This window comes from Labeo rohita, chromosome 7 (genome assembly GCF_022985175.1).
Source record: "Labeo rohita strain BAU-BD-2019 chromosome 7, IGBB_LRoh.1.0, whole genome shotgun sequence".
NCBI classification, from domain to species: Eukaryota; Metazoa; Chordata; class Actinopteri; order Cypriniformes; family Cyprinidae; genus Labeo; species Labeo rohita.
The window spans coordinates 29059421-29077220 of NC_066875.1; the positions used below are offsets into that span (position 1 = coordinate 29059421).

At 36.1% G+C, this 17800-nt stretch overlaps 1 protein-coding gene across 2 annotated transcripts in view; it reads left to right on the plus strand.

Moving 5' to 3' along the window:
- map2k5 (mitogen-activated protein kinase kinase 5) overlaps positions 1-17800 on the plus strand; it is a 64937-nt gene that overhangs the window by 19158 nt on the left and 27979 nt on the right. For both annotated transcript variants that reach the window (XM_051114971.1, XM_051114970.1), the window contains exons 9-17: positions 1240-1279; positions 2661-2729; positions 3738-3819; positions 3929-3990; positions 4300-4348; positions 5134-5207; positions 9726-9776; positions 10143-10214; positions 13701-13730. In XM_051114971.1, the coding sequence (XP_050970928.1) occupies positions 1240-1279; positions 2661-2729; positions 3738-3819; positions 3929-3990; positions 4300-4348; positions 5134-5207; positions 9726-9776; positions 10143-10214; positions 13701-13730 (529 nt within the window). The remainder of the gene's footprint in view (positions 1-1239; positions 1280-2660; positions 2730-3737; positions 3820-3928; positions 3991-4299; positions 4349-5133; positions 5208-9725; positions 9777-10142; positions 10215-13700; positions 13731-17800) is intronic.

The following is a 17800-nucleotide window of genomic DNA, read 5'->3' on the forward strand; positions in this document are numbered from 1 at the left end:
AGAAAAAACAGTAATATCGTGCCATTTAAAATACGGGTTTTCTATTTTATTGTATTTTAAAATAGAATTTATTCCTGTGATGCAAACTGAATTTCCAGCATCATTACTCTCGTCTTCAGTGTCACATGATCCTTCAGGAATCATTCTAATATGCTGATGTAATATCAATGTTGGAAACAGTTGTGATGCTTCATATTTTTTTTTGCAACCTGTGATACTTTTTTCAGGACGAATAAAAAGTTAAAAAGAACAGCGTTTTTTTTTTTTTTATAAAAAAAAAAATCTTGTTTTTATGTCTTTACTATCACTTTTTATCAATTGAACACATCCTTGCTGAATAATAGTATTAATTTCTTAAAAAAAAAAAAGAAAGAAAAACAATTTACTGACCCTAAAGTTTTAAACAGCAGTGTATATTGTTACAAAAGATTTCTATTTTAAATAAATGCTGTTCTTTAAAAGTTTTTATTTATCAAAGAATCCTGAAACAAGTACCAAAAAATATAGCAGATGAAGTAGAATGATTTCTGAAGGACCATGTGAGAATGAAGACTGGAGTAATGATGTCAAAATTCAGCTTTGCATCACAGAAATAAATTGTATTTTAAAGTATATTAAAATAGAAAGCAATTCTTTTAAATTGCAATAATATTTCACAATATTAATGTTTGATAAAAATGAAAGTAGCAAACTTTTAAAATCTTACTGATCCCAGACTTTTGAACGGCAGTGTATGTGTATTATGTCACAAGATTTATGGTCAGTAAGATCAATGCTACAGTTAAAAAATGATCACAAATTGTAAAAAAGACATGTTGTAAAAATTAAAATGAAATATAATTTAAAATGTAATTTATTCCTGTGATGGCAAAGCTCTGTTTTCAGCAGCCATATAATCCTTCAGAAATCATTCTAATATGATGATTTGGTGCTCAAGAAATTCTTCCTACTATTAATATTAAAAACACTTGTGCAGCTTATTTTTTTATGAAAACATGCTTTTTCCGCTTTCTTTGATGAATAGAACATTTCAAGGAACAGTATTTATTTAAAATAGAAATCTTTTGTAACATTATAAATGTCTTTGCTTTCACTTTTTATCAATTTAATGCATCCTTGCTTCTTGAAGAGTATTGGACATGTTGTTGATATTGATTTTTATGTATTTGTACATTTTTCAAATGTAAGGTATTGCTAAGAAAATTTGCTTTGCCATTAATCCATTTTTCCTTTTAACAGAGCTTACCACTTGCTTGGGAAGAGAATTGTAGCGGTTAAGGTAAGAGCAATGCATGTGCGTATGTCTGTATGCTTTAGAACCTCAAGCTCTGGAACTTAAAGCGACCACTTAAACATTACGTTAAATTAAAGGAATCTACTGTTTTTCCTTAGTACACTTAAAAAAATGTGTACATAGTTTGTAGATTACACATTGGCAGAGCTGTTTGGATTACACAGAAAAACCATGAAAACATACCTAAAGACCCAATATATGATATTATCGCTCACATTCAAAAAATGGGTAAGGAAATCATGCCGCCAGTTTGCTTTGTAAATAGACAAAGAGCCTGCAGAGCAGAAGATGTGAACTCAGGCGGCTTTGTTACAGGTGGACTTTACTGCGGCAAGATGCAATGAATAACCGCTGGAGATGTTAATAGTGCTCTACTAATTGAAGAGCACAAAAGAGCAAATCCAGCACTCCTACACACGTTGCCACAGTTAAGCATGATTGAGACCCTGTGGGCCTCACTATGCCACAGCAGCTCTTTCTTTTTCTTTTCTTTTCTTTTCTTTTCTTTTTTTTTAATACCTTAGCAGAGCTCTGTTCTGTCATTTCTTCCACTCTCACATTTTTTTTCTTTCTCTCCCCTTCCTGTCGTCCTCATTGACATCTGTTTAGTTTACTTTTATCCTCTCACTTCTCTTCTGTCTTATCTCCTATCTGTCCTCCTCTCCTCTCGTATCTTCTGCTGTGTCTGCTCATCTTTCCGTCTGCGCTCTGCCTGGGTCTGCTCGAGCAGGGCTATCTATTTGGCTAAGGCTGTAAGTGATCTCTGCTGAGCTTTAACTGCATGGCCTTGCCTTACTGCCTTACCTGTAATCAATTATTTCAGTGGGAGGCTGATAATCTAACCTTAACTAAAGAAGCATTTTAGCTAGTCGCTGCTTCATTACAAAAGTGGAGAAGAGAGAGAACAAACACCTAGGTTGCAACAACAGAACTGTTTTTGGTTCAAAACTTTGTAATAGTAGATGAAAAACCTTGGAATATCTCTTTGAGAGTTTAGATGTTTAAAAATTGTATTTTTTTTAAGTGGTAGGCTGTTTTATTTTCTGTCAATACTGGTTGAAGGGAAACTCTTTGAACTTGTTTCTCATTCACTCTCAAGATCAAAAGCGAGCTGAAACATTAAGTATTGATGCACAAACAGAAAAGTGTACTTGAATGACTATTTGCAAGTTGTACAATTCTTGGAAAAAGGCAGGGCGACGTGTCTAGCATTGCATACAGTATGTGAGTTCGATATAACTAATTTTGCTCAAGAGTTCTATTTGGGTGTAAATGGATTGCATTTGAAATTTCAAGTGCTCAGATGGTTCATAAAGGTCAATGTGAGTGTATTGGTTCAAATTCTGGCCATGTGATTGTTTTGCAGGTTATTCCTCTCGACATCACGGTGGAGCTGCAGAAGCAGATCATGTCAGAGCTTGAGATCCTTTATAAGGTCTGAACCTCTTTTTCCATCTGCTTGATTACTTAATCTATATCTGTATGATTTTAAATGCATTTATGTCCTCTTTCCAGTGGAAAAAACAGTGACCCAATTTTGAAATTGTACTCACCCAGTGTGACCAGCGACTTACAATGCTGTAGCCCTATCAGTTTCTTACCTCCCTCTCAAGAACTAAACTTAGAGCATTTTGCCCTCTCTATGGCACTCAAGTGTCACTTTGTTAGCCTTGAGAGTGTCTGTGAAAAGTAACACCTGAATACTCTCAATGTTTTGTTCTTGGTAAAGTTTGGAGCCACTTTCCAGGTAAAAACCAAGTTTGTTTAGAGCCGTGTGTAGTTTCAGCTTTCAGATTAGGTCTGTGTGAGGTGTATGACTGTGATAAGTATAAAAGAAGTGTCATGAATTATTCAGGGATCAATGCCTGCGTAGTTCAGTCCACCTGTTCCTGTAACCTGCTCTGACAACAGCTGCAGGATAGACTCTAATTTATTACAAATCACCCTTTGCAACAACGAGCCAATCACATAGAATAATCAGCCAATTTGACATTCTGAATAAAATACTGTTGCATTAGCATTATATGACTTACTATAAATAACTACCAGCCAAATACTTAATGAAACAATTAACCACATCTTTTCCCTTGAAACATCCAATCATGTATCACTGCAATGCCATTAACTAGCCCATTCAATAAATAAATATACACTGCTGTTCAAAAAGAAATTAACACCTTTATTTATCAGGGATACATTTAATTTATTAAAATTAACAGTAAAAGCAGTTATGATGTTATAAAAGTGTACCAAAGAATCCTAAAAAATTAAATTCAAGTTCCACAAAAATATAAGCAGCACTTTCTTGCTTAGCATCTTTTTAAAAGCATTAAAAAATATTACATAGCCCAAACTTTTAAGTAGTAGTGTGCATTTATGATAAAGTGGAAAATATGGTATTCAGTTTGATCAGTTTTGATGTATTTGATTGTGTTGTTTACAGTGTGATTCTCCATACATCATAAAGTTCTACAGTGCGTTCTTTGTGGAGAACAGAATATCGATATGCACCGAGTTTATGGATGGTAAGTCTTATCTGTTTTGCCATTTGTCACGCATCTAGAAGGCAACATTTGAACAGTTAAGCATCACTCACAATATGTAAAAATTTAATTGAAGTTGTTTTTAATGTAGGTGGCTCTCTGGATGTCTACTGGAGAATCCCAGAGCATGTCTTGGGTAGAATTGCTGTTGCTGTAAGTCCTCTTCTAGTCATGAAACTGTTATTAAATAAGTGTGGATAAGCTTGGATTTTAAAGATTTCGGCATGTCCAACGCTCAAGCCAGTGTGTGTATGTGTGTTTTTTTTTTTGTAACATTTTATTAGTGCTGAATTGTCATTGCTCCCGGTTCTGACCCTCATTACCCTCTCCCTCACACTTTCTCACAATAATCAAAGATATGCCACTGTTTAGATAATTTACAGCTCTATCCTCTACAGACATGGCTCTCATACCCTTTTTAGTTTGTGTTAAATGAGTACGGCTGTTTGTGTGTATCTATAGGTGGTAAAAGGATTAACGTATCTCTGGAGCCTGAAGATTTTACACAGAGGTGAGAAAGTCACTTTTATGTAACTTGTAAAATGTGTAAAAATAGTAATGGCTGCTGAAAAGTCAGCTTTACCATTAAGTATTTATTATTCAATAGTACTTTGCATTTTATATACATGGTCAGAATTTGTTTTGTGTGTTGTAGAAATAGCTTTTAAGGAGGATAGATTATTAGTTAAATTTGCATTACAGTTGAGGTCAAAAGTTTACATCCCCCTTTCAGAATCATTAAAAAGGTTAATTATTTTAGCAAAATAAGAGGGATCATACAAAATGCATGTTATTGTTTATTTATAACTGACCTGAATAAGATATTTCACATAAAAGATGTTTACAAGATTGTGTACACAAGAGAAAATAATAGTTGAATTTATAAAAATGAGCCCATTCAAAAGTTTACATACACTTGATTCTTAATACTGTGTTGTTACCTGAATGATCCACAGCTGTGTTTTTTTTTGTTTAGTGATAGTTGTTCATGAGTCACTTGTTTGTCCTGAACAGTTAAACTGCCTGCTCTTATTCAGAAAATCTTTCAGGTCCCACAAATTCATTTTTGTGTATTTAAACCCTTTCCAACAATGACTGTATGATTTTGAGACTGAGGACAACTTATCCCTCATATTTAAAATAAAATAATTAACATTTTTGCAGACCTCAACTATAAGACGTGCAATAAATAATAGAGTTTGAACTCTCTACTAGATTACACTGCAGATGAACCGTAATCTAGTGACAATATTCGATACTGACAAAAATTATTGTTGTAATTGTTTTTCTATGCAGATGTGAAACCGTCCAACATGCTGGTTAACACACGGGGTCAGGTCAAACTGTGTGACTTTGGAGTCAGCACACAGGTACATTTTCATTTGTATCCTGTAACTATTTGTGTGCATGTTTATTTGTCTGCATAAATGCATATACTCACACAAGTGCTTCTCATGTGTATGTATGTTGTGAGCATAGTCAGCTCAGATCAGCCATTGTCCCATCAGTCTCAATGTCTCTGTTCTCTTCTCTATCTTATTCCTCCAGGGACTTTTTGCCTTTGCTCCCTAACCCCCAGATACCCCCTAGATTGCTCCTCTCCTCTCACTTCCAGCTCTTTGTAATTACCACATTGACTAGATATTCAGTATGTGTGAGTGATGGCGTGTGCGTGCGTGTGGCTGGAGACAATATCTCCGACTGAGAAAGTCAGCATCAGTCTCTCCACCTCTAATACACTCAGGAGTCCAACAATGGGACCCAATCACTCCAAACAGCCCTCTTTTAATTAATATTCATACCCATGTTCCCTAAAGAGATTCAAGTTGAAGCTGACCCCTGGATGAGGTGTGTGTGTGTGTTCTCCTCTGTGCCCGTCCAGACCGTGACACTGTATAGTAAACCTATGTCTCTCGTATTCACTTACACACACGCGCGCACAGATGCACGTCAGGCCACGGGGGAACGCTCCTATTATGTTTGTCCTGTCATCACTGACATGTGCCATTGTGCCCGATCTCACTGTCTCTCCCTTGTGAGAGTATAGACTAAAATTAAACCAGGCTGGCATTTCAATAACACTCCACAATAACACACTCTTTTCAGTAGATTTAAATCAGTTCCTCTTACTGTGTCCTTTAGCTATGGCAGAGAGCTCAGGTCACCTGCTGTCACATCTGTACTAAATTTCAGTGTTTAAACAGAGATAACTGTGCTGCTTATATCAGTGAACCAAATGTTCTATATGATTCTTGGCTGTGCACATACAGAGGGGTAAAGGTTCCTGTTTGAGGCTGTGTGTGATGGTACTAGATATCCAATATCCTGTGACTGTTAAAATCTAGCTCAGCTATTAGGATAAATAAGAGGAATCTGTTTGTTAGTTAGTTTTGAAGATTCACTTTACAATACAGTTTTGTTAGTTAATCAGTGTTGGGCAAGTGTCTCTGAAAATGTAATTAAATTACTGATTACTCCTTAAAAAAGTAATCAAATTACTGTTCTGATTAATTTATTTCAAAAGTAATTAGTTACATTACTAGTTGCGTTTCTTTTTTCTGTACATCCACGAAACTTACTTGAAATAGTAAGTTTGTGTGCAAACATCCCAGCATAAACGCAAAAAAATATTTGTTATTAAAGCATCAACATTCACAAACCACTGTTATTTTTAACTAAAAGCAGTAGGCTGCTGTGTGCATGGTTGCAGTTGTTCTTGTTGCTTTTGTGCAATACATGAATAGCAGTTCATTTGTTTTAGATATTCTATGTTTAGATATTTCTATTTTGCGGGCGTCCCGCAAATAATTTTATTCAATTGCATCCCGTGCACACTTGAGTCTCTGCCCGCCCGCACCCGCACTCGCCCATCAAGTCTTGTCCCGTTCTCTGTTGCATCGATTCCAGCGCGAGTGCAGGTCTCTAATCCACTGGCACTGGACTCGACAATACAAGCTGATGCGTTGCTCTCCGCACCCGGTACATTCTCAATAAGTTTTTAATGTGCCGTGCTGCCCTTTCAGGTGTTTTAAATTGGATATGGAGTTTTTCACGGTTGAAAAAGTTTTCTTCTCCTCTAATTGACAATGCACAATAATGTTTTTGCCTTTGACAGAAATAAACTAAAAATACTGGTTGTATTTCCAGCTATAGAACGCGCACTTTCCTCTCTCCATGCTGACTTGAAAATGTTTTCATTGGTAGTATCCGCCTCACAGGCGCTTACCAGTCAAAGTAAGTCTCAGGTAGAGGACGTTGCGTGTGCTAGCCATCACCCTTTTTACAATCTAGAAGATAAAACACATTCTGTCAGCAATGATGTAACGCAGCAGTAACGCATGCTTGTAACTATATTCTAATTGCTAATTTGGAAATCATAAAGCGTTAATTTACTCCGTTACTTTAAAAAAATCGAATTACAGTAACGTGTTACAAAGTAATGCGTTACTGCCCAACACTGTAGTTAATACATTGACGGAGTAGTTCATTTCCAGAATAAAAGTTTCCTGATAATTTACTTACCCCCATGTCATCCAAGATGTTCATGTCTGTCTTTCTTCAGTCAAAAAGAGATTAAGGTTTTTAAGGAAAGCATTCCAGGATTTTTCTCCATATAGTGGACTTCAGTGGGGATCAATGGGTTGAAGGTCCAAATTGCAGTTTCAGTGCAGCTTCAAATGGCTCTACATGATCCCAGCCAAGAAATAAGCGTGTTATCTAGTGAAATGATTGGTGATTTTTCTAGAAAAAAAAAATGAAATTTATATACTTTTTAACCAAATTTTGTCTTGCACTAGCTCTGTTGCGTAATCATGTTGGGTAAGTAACACATAGTTCAAAACTCGTCATCTTCATCAACTTCAAAATCATTCGACATTGTTGTTTTATCTTTTTTTTTTTTTTTTTGTAAAGGGCGTTTTGATTTTATTTGCATGTTCGCTTTGTAAACACAGGGTTGGTACTTCCACCTATGACACATGTGTGTGATTACATAATGCATGCGTTCAAACTAGTGCAAGATGAGCATTTGTGGTCAAAAAGTATATAAATTCAATTTTTTTTTTTTTTTTTTAGAAAATGACTGATCACTTTGCTAGATAAGACCCTTATTTCTTGGTTGGGATCATGTAGAGCCCTTTGAAGCTGCACTGAAACTGCAATTTGGACCTTCAGCTTGTTGGACACCATAGAAGTCCACTATATGGAGAACTCCTGGAATGTTTTCCTCATAAACCTTACTTTCATTTTGACTGAAGAAAGAAATACATGAACATCTTGGATGACATATGGGTGAGTAAATTATCAGGAATTTTTTATTCTGGAAGTGAACAACAGTGCATTTAGAGCATTTTTTAATGTAGGTTAATGTTAATTTCTGGATGTACTAACATATTTAACATTTCAAGCTGTTACATTCATTTTAATGTATTATAAACCAATATATTAGTTAACAGTTAAGGACAATATGTTTGTAAATGAGCATGGGCCTTGATAAATAAATGCTGCTCTAAATAATTGCTTGTTTTTAAATGTAACATTTTAATTGCTAACAAATTGAATTTTAATATGAAGGTTACCATTTTTCATGTATTTATCTTCTACTTATCCTTTTAAATGATTACTTTTACTGTTGTTCATTCTTGGGATTGGAAATTTGAAAAACAAAAAAAAAACACTTAATTTAAAAATAAAATTTGGTGCTTAAAGGCCAAATTCACCCCAAAAATAAGTCTTTCATTCTTTACCCCAAAACACAAAAAAAGTCTTTAAAGAACGTTGGCAACCAAACCATTACCACTGAATTCCATTGCATAGACATTTTGCAAAAATCGTCTTTTCGGGAGTGAGCTTGCACTGAACTGAAGTGAGTGACAGCCTCAGCGATTATAAAAGGAGTACTCTTTGCTTACTATCTGTAGGATTAATTTTAAATAAGATTAAAAGTCCTATTTTTTATGCTGCACATAATGCCAAGGTTTGGGAGCTACAGCCACATTTAAATGCATAGTTAAATCCTAAATTGTCATAATTGACAGCAGTAACCATAGTAATGGACAGAACAAGCAAACAAAAAAACTAAATACGCCTGATGTCCAGGTTAATGTATCATTTACTTATAACTATTATTATAATTAGTTATATGTTGGTACCAAAATTTAAAATTATTTATGGTCGCATTTTAGTTTGGGATCAATTCTCACTATTAACTTGTTATTAACCATGACAGTTTATTTCTCCTCAATAAACTCCTTATTCGCTGCTTATTGAAGTATTATTTCACTCCTGAATTACAATTTCCTGATAATTTACTCACACCCATGTCACACAAGATGTTCATGTCTTTATTTCTTCAGTCGAAAAGAAATTAAGGTTTTTGAGAAAAACATTACAAGATTGAAGTCCACTATATGAAGAAAAATCTGGAATGTTTTACTCAAAACCTTCATTTCTTTTCAACTGAACAAAGAAAGACATGAACTTTTTGGATGACGGGTGAGTTAATTAAAGGTAAATTTTAATTCTGGAGTGAACTAATCCTTTAGTAATCAGTAAGGTAGTTGTTAAGTTTAGGTGTGGGGTCAGATTATGGAATCTAAAATTTGGTCATGCCTATGAGGGCATTATTATGTGCTTTGTAAGTGCTAATAAACAGCCAGTGTGCTAGTGTTATGTATGCTTCTAAGCAACTAGTTAATAGTGAAAATTTGTCCCCAAACTAAAGTGTTACCTCATTTATTTTTTTGGTATCGTGACAACACCTTTGCACTGAATAATCAGCTTTACATTATACAAGAAGTATTCTGTTCACACATCTTATATGATATTTATTCTTTTGGAGATTTTTATTGATCTCCTTTTAAAAGCATTTCTCCTGCTTTCTTCCACAGTTGGTGAACTCCATTGCTAAAACATACGTTGGAACCAATGCATACATGGCGGTAAGCTTCATACCTCTACCAGTCTTTTTGTTCAGACGATTTATTATTATTTTACCTGAATAAAGAGTGCATAGATCATACATACTTGGTTGTATAGGCTGTCTGTCAAGTATGTGCCTGTAATGCACACAAACGATCAGATGCTTTTTTTATAGAAAATTCAAATGGTTTCTGAAATTTGATTTACACTCATGCACATATGTATTTAGACAACAGAACTTGTTAAATAGCTCACACTGAAATCACTGCACAAAAGGTATGAATGTGTGCGTGGCCTTCAGTGCCACAGACTTGCTCTAAGCACAATTCGTATGCAGAATTGTACACCGCATTATAATAATTCTTTATGTGTCTATGCCTTTATAGCCAGAGCGGATATCAGGGGAACAGTATGGTATTCACTCAGACGTTTGGAGCGTAGGAATCTCTTTCATGGAGGTAAAACAGCCATATAATAATTTCTTATAAACACCCACGTATACACATAGCCCAGCATTTGTATTTCGGGTGGACTGGTGTCAGTGTTTCTGCTGAGTGCTGTTGATAGTCCCTGCAGGCAGCCTGTCCAAACAGATGTTGGCCTACAGCTATGCATGGATCACACTCAAGATCTCCCACTGACTGCTACACACAGGCACACACACACACACACACACACACACACACTGCTCTGCTATCCTTTTGGACCCTCTCCTTTCGAATTCCCATGTGAGCATAAAATAAGGAATGAGATTTTGTGTGCATGTGTGTGGTTTCTACATATAACAAAATAGGATTAATAAATGGAGAATATTAAGGAAAAAAACTGTGTGTAGTGAAACATTAAAGAAAATTAGTGTGTGTGTGTGTGTGTAAGAGTGAGAGATTTGGAGTCAGTGTGGCAAAACGCTATCAATCACTCAGCCAGCAGAACGTCCAGTAATTAGAGTGCTGTGTTCTCTGTTCCGGAGGGGTGTGTGTGTTCCTGAAAAAGAGAAGAGAGGTGTATGAGTATAGTGAATTTTTTTTGCAATGGATGTTTTTCTAAGTGGAAACCAGGAGTGAGAACTGTACGTATGAGTGGATTAGATTTTAATATGGTGGTTTGACTCGTGTACTGAAAATGCCGTGCTGGTAGTTCTCATTGGCTTTATTGATTCCCATTTTGTAATTGTCAGCGCTTCTCATTGGCTGTGATGAATTGTTATTGTATCCCTCCACTCAATTGCTTGATTGTATTTATCAATACTGTTAGATATTATCAGTGAGATGTTTAGGGAGGGAAATATCAAGGGTCATATGGATTGACATTATCATGAGTTGATGAACAGTATATTGATCTGATTATGATTTAGTATTGACCTTACAACGTTGTTAGGGACGTGATCGATTCGGCTTCGCTGCTGGAATGTTTAAGCAGTTTGGGTGAATTACCTCTATGTTCTGTTGGCAGATTTCTTAACTAATGAACTGAACTCACCTCTTGAACTGAGACGGGCATGTTAGGTTTAATAAATGAATGCACTGTGGTTTGATTTGGATTAATTTTCTAAATGTAACTGGAATGTAATTAATGTAAGGTTTGAAAATAGTCTTATTTATAGTTTGACTTTTGCTTCTGGGTTTGTTGCTTTTTCCACATCTGTTCTTCATTCCAGCATGCGCTGTAGACTTCACAGATTAACACCTGCTGAAGTACATACACCTGCTGTGATGCTGGGATGTAGGCAGGATTACCAATATTACTGCTTCTTAAAGCCTTGTGAAATTGCATTGAATGTGCACTCGTAGTGTACTGTACATTTAAAAAACTGTGTCTCAACTGCATTTCATATATTACTGAAATAAAAGGGCATTTTTGTCATGCTTTATGGAAGTATGCTTATTTAATGTGTTGACTAACATACTAAAGCATATGTAAAGTACTTAACTGTCGTGTGTCAGTATTACATACAAGTTTCAAATGGCTTTATTTTAGCCTTGCACTTTAACCACATTTTAAAATTATGAAATAACTGAAAAGACTTACTAAAGTACATTTAATATGCATTTAAACTGTATATGCATTCTCGTTTAATTGCAACTAATATGCAATGACGTGCCCAAAATCATGAGTGTAATGTTTTGTTAATATATTAAGGAATTTTACTATGTTCATGTTAAAGGAGTAGTGCACTTACAGAACAAAAATGTACAGATAATGAACTCACCCCATTGTGATCCAAGATGTTCATCTTTCTTTTTTCAGTCTTAAAGGAGAAGTCCACTCCCAAAATAAAGATTCACATATAATGTACTCACCCCTTGTCATCCAAGATGTCTTTCTTTCTTCAGTTGTAAAGAAATAGTTTTTTGAGGAAAACATTTCAGCATTTTTCTCCATATAATGGACTGCTATGGTGCCCCGATTCTGAACGTCCAAAAAGCGGCTTGAAACGATCCCAAATGCGGTTGTAAACCATCCCAGCCGAGAAAGAAGGGTCTTATCTAGCGTAACGATCAGTTATTTTCATAAAAATAATACAGTTTAAATACTTTTTAATCTCAAATGCTTGTCTTGTCTTACTCTGCCTGGACTGTTTTTTTCCGGTTCATGACAGTTAGGGTATGTCGAAAAACTCCCATCTCATGTTCTCCCTCAACTTCAAAATCATCCTGTATTGCTGTTTTATCTTTTTTGTTAAGGGTGTTTGATCTTCTTTGCATGTTCACTTTGCAAAGACTGGGTTTGTACTTCTGCAGCAATGTAGGATGATTTTGAAATGATTTTTAAAATTGAGGGAGAAAATACGATTGGAGTTTTTCGACACACCCTAACTGTCTTGAGACAGAATACACAGAGTTTAGGGAGAGCAAGACAAGATAAGCTTTTGAGATCAAAAAGTATTTAAGTTGTATTTTTTCAAATGAAAATAACCGATCTTTTTACTAGATAAGACCCCCCCTTCCTCGGCTGCGATCGTTTACAACCGCATTTGGGATCGTTTGAAGCCGCATTTAAACTGCATTTTGGATGTTCAAACTCGGGGCACCATAGCAGTCCATTATATGAAGAAAAATCCTGAAATTTTTTCCTCAAAAACCGTAATTTCTTTACGACTGAAGAAAGAAAGACATGAACATCTTGAATAACAAGGGGGTGAGTACATTATATGTGAATCTTTGTTTTGGAAGTGGACTTATCCTTTAAAGAAATTGTTTTTTTGGGGAAAACATTTTAGGAAATTTTCTCCATATAATGGACTTCAGTGGTGCCCCTGAGTTTGAACTTCCAAAATGCAGTTTCAGTGCAGCTTCAAAGGGCTCTAAATGATCTCAGCTGAGGAATAAGGGCCTTATCTAGTAAAACGATTGGTCATTTTCTTAAAAAAATAAACATTTATATACTTTTTAACCTCAAATGCTTATCTTGTCTAGCTCTGCGTGAACTCTGTACCGATCCAGTGTTTACAAAGTAAACATGCAAACAAGGTCAGATGCCCTTTACAGAAAAGGTAAAACAGCGATGTAGGATGGTTTTGAAGTTGGAAGAGAAAAGGAGATGGGAGTTTTTCGACCAACTGAGTTTTTTTTTGTCAACTCTCTTGACAAATCATTTTGCTTAATAAGTCCCTTATTCCTTGGCTGGGAACCTTTTAAAGCTGTGATTAAATTGTGTTTTGGAAGTTCGAACTCACAGGGACCATAGAAGTCCACTATATGGAGAGAATTCCTGAAATGTTTTCCTCAAAAAACATAATTTCTTTGACAGTGGGGTACATTATCTGTAAATTTTTGTTCTGGAAGTGAACTACCCCTTTAAGCAGCTTTGTTTGTCTGAAATCTTGAGACATTGTCTGTTAGTTGTATAGGTATAAGCTGTGCTTATGCAGGTGTGCGAGTGAATATGTGATTTATACCTGCAGTCTTCTTAATTTACCTTTCTCTCTGTTCTTTCATTGGCAGTTGGCGTTGGGCTCTTTTCCATATCCACAGGTGAGTCTGCTTCATCAGTCCAGATACCATTTTAACTGATTTGAAGTTTAGCTCTTGAATACTCAACAGTTCTACGCCCTGGAGGCACGGCATACATCCGTTCCCTCGTGGTCTTAGTATATGGGTAATAATTAACTGGTTGTTCATCCCACAACAGCTCATCCAACCCTTGTTTACTCAGGTTACATTACATTACGTACAGTCCTGCAGACCCGCTCCATTCCTCAATCCCAACCACTCTGTAATCAGATTTCATGCAGGGATTTATCAAGATTATCCCGTTTTAAGAATGACAAAACCCAGATTACAATCCAGATTCATTTGGAGGTTTCCAGTTTAAGAACCACATGGTATTTAATGCACAAAGCATGTTATTTTATGGTGCCTGTAGTATGGCATGGTGTAGTGTGTTTAATATACTCTATTGTACATGTTTATCAGACTGTCTTACTTTCATAATTACTTAATTTTTCGACTAAGGTTGATGAACCACTTATAAACAGCAAACTGAGTTTCTGATTTTTCCCTAGTTCTTTGGAAACTCTCTTTACAATAATTTATACATGGTAACAATTTACAAAATGGTTAAATTCATTGAAATTGGCATCTACTGACATTATTAGAGTAATGAGTGATGTGTCACATGTAATACTTTTAAATACTTTTACAAAATGTGTTATCTTGGTTAATGTTAATGTGAAATTGATCGAAAGTGACAGATTACGCATTTGAAATGTTACCAAAATATTTTATTTCTATTTCAAAAGTAATATCTGCTTAAAATTAAGAAATGCCATCATAGGAATGCACTACATTTTCAAATAAATGCAAATAGAAAGTTAAATTGTATTTTATAATTTTTTAAAGTAGTGTTTTTAAAGTAGTAAGTAGTATTTTATAATTTTAGGATTTATAAATGCTGTAACGGTATTGTTCACTGTTTGTTCATACTGCTGTATGTTATTTAAAATGTTTAAGTGTTATTTTAATCATTTAGTTGTGGCAGCCGTGTGTATGTACTGTAGAAGTATACTGTACACCCAAATCTGATTCAGTGCCCTAGTTTTCTCTCATCAGACTCTTGTCTTTGTAAAGTTCTGCATGTAAGAGTGCAGTGAGTTTAATGAGGGAAATGTTGACTAATGCTCAATAAATTACTCCCAGCATGCCTGTTGGGTTAATTAGCATATTAAAACAAAGCAGCCACTCAGGGCATGCAGGGGAAATCAGAAAGGAACATTTTGAGGCTGCATCTAGAGCCAAAGCCTTGAGCATCGAACGGTCACGGAGGCTGGGCTTGGCACTAGTGTGTGTTTGTACTTTATCTCACACATCACTTGATGCAAAGCTATCGTGCACAATGGCGAAAGTTACAAAATTGATGTGCAATATGTGATGCAATGATCAATCCTAAATCCTGATCCATTTTTAACGTAAAGTTTTCTAACGTAAAATAGACAAAATATAGTGTGTGAGATAATGAACATGCACAACAGTTGATGGGTAGAAAGAACATTAGAAGGCTAGAGGCCAGGGTGGTTTCTGTGTACGAGTGTATTCGTGCATTTGTGTGTGTGTGCATTATCCCGTGGCCTGGAGGCTTGTCTCATTTGAGATTGTTTTCCTCTGCTCTCCAGCATTATCTATTAACAGGGCCATTATCATGTTAATCCACAGAGTATTATTACGTAAACTAATGTATTCACATGTACACACAAACACTCCCTCAGTGTCTGGAACCGTGATTGGATCTGTAGATGTTAAATATTGTACAGAGTTTCTCTTTCTTACAGGACTGCAGAACTAAATTTGTCCTTTTTATGTTGGCCTGTATCCAACTCTTCAAAACAAAAGCAAAGATACTCATGGACAATAGGAATGTGTGAAATCCATTCAGGTCTACCATTCTTCTCAGAGCCTATCATCATACAGTATGTCATTATCGGATAAAGCGATAGCAGTTGAAACCAATGAATGGCAAAACTTTTGTTCTTGGCCCGTAGAGCCAGAGGCATTATACTGAAGCATTTCATGTATACACACCCCATTAATTTATTACTTCCTCCTTTAATCTTCCTTACTCTCCCTTTCCCTGTTCCTGCGTTTCAGAATTGGTATGGAATGGAAATGGAGAGAGAGAGAAAGGCATGAAGGAGAAAGAGGGAGGGGGTTAGTCAGTAAGAAAGAGAGGGAGAGCTAAACCTCCCACTGCTAGAGCGTTTTTGCTCTTGATGTTAATTTTCACAGCTCCATATGGTGCTGCAGACTCTTCACCTGCAGGCATCGCACACACACGCGTGCACACGCCACCCAGCCAGCACACACGCTACCTCAGGCCTGGCCTGTCACTCACATCAGCCCAGGCATCTGTCTGTTTTCTCTCTCGCGCACACACACGCACATGCTCGCAGAGTCATTGTCCATTGTGCTCTGAGATCTCGAGAGATGCCCGCTGTATTTCTGCATCGACTTCTGATGCCCTGCCCCCGCTCCGCTCGCACACAGAGCCGCAAATCTGCTGCTGTTTGTATGTGTGAGTGCATGGGTGTGTGTATGTGTGGGTTTTCTATGTGTTATCTTGTCATTGATTATAAAAGGCTCTTTAATTTCGTCTCACCCCATGTTGGGATTAATTTGCATTCTTTGTCAGGAGTTAATGGCGTCTCCCGATGGCTCGCTCGGAAAATCTTTGAAGACTGCAGACTGGCTGGCGTGTGTATACAGCCTCCAGCGCTTCTCCTCCTGATTGATTTGTTGTTGCCTTTTCTGTTTTCCGGCTGTTTTGGTTTCAGCTCATTTTAAGCCTTGTATTCATCTGAATATACAGTATGATTTTGCTCTCCCAGAGCTTTAATGCTATATTTAAGAAATATCACCCTAGCAAGATTGTTGTTGCTATTGAGGCCGCAGGTAATCACAGTCTTGGCAATATTTTGTATAACAGCACAGTTTGGAGTGTGATATTACTTTTATTCAACAGTTTAGTAAACAAGAAGTTGATATTGAGAACCTTGCAATTCAGAAATAAATTGGCCAAAGTATTGAGTAATCAATTCGCTCTAGCTCCACTTCAGGTATTTCAGTTCTTCTCACAGGCTCACTGGTGAAACCCCACTCTGAGCAATCCTGGAGCAAAAAAACACTGGCTGCTTCTTTTCCCCAGCAAAATCACTCTTTTTTTTTGACTCTGCATTGCTTGCATACTTTGGTCTGAAACACCACAAACACAGTAAAGTGCAGTGTTACAAATAGAGAAACTAACAAAACTGATGTAGGAATTACTTTGAAACAGTTTTCATTCGGAAATTGTAAATTTCACAAATAATTACAAAGATGCATGAAATTTTGAAGCAGAAAGACAAGAAAAATTGTATTTTCTTGTAGAAACCTTCTCAATCTTTGAAACTATACAAGGATTAAAAATCTTTTTTTTGTTGTTGTTTATAGTGTGCAAAACAGCTTTGCTTTTTGTTTCCATTTAGGACCTTAGCTAAAGATTTAGTTCACCCAAAAATTAAAATTGTCAATAATTACTCGCCCTCATGTCTTTCCAAACCCGTAAGACCTTCGTTCATCTTCGAAACACAAATTAAGATATTTTGGACGAAATCTGAGAGCTTTGACCCTGCATAACGTTGTTTTTTTGTTTTGTTTACGCACAAAAAGTGTTCTCGTAGCCTTATAAAATTAAGGTTGAACCATGTCACATGGACTATTTTAACGATGACCTTTCTAGGCCTTGAACGTGGTAGTTGTGTTGCTGTGTGTGTAGGGTCAGAAATGTCTTGGATTTCATCAATAATATCTTAAAGGAGTAGTTCACTTCCAGAACAAAAATTTACAGGTAATGTACTCACCCCTTTGTCATCCAAGATGTTCATGTCTTTCTTTCTTCAGTCGTTAAGAAATTGCTTTTTGATGAAAACATTTTAGGATTCCTCTCCATATAATGGACTTCTATGGTGCCCCTGATCCCCTGATTTTAAACTTCCAAAATGCAGTCAAAATGCAGCTTCAAAGGGCTCTAAACGATCTCAGCCGAAGATTAAGTGTCTTATCTAGAGCCCATT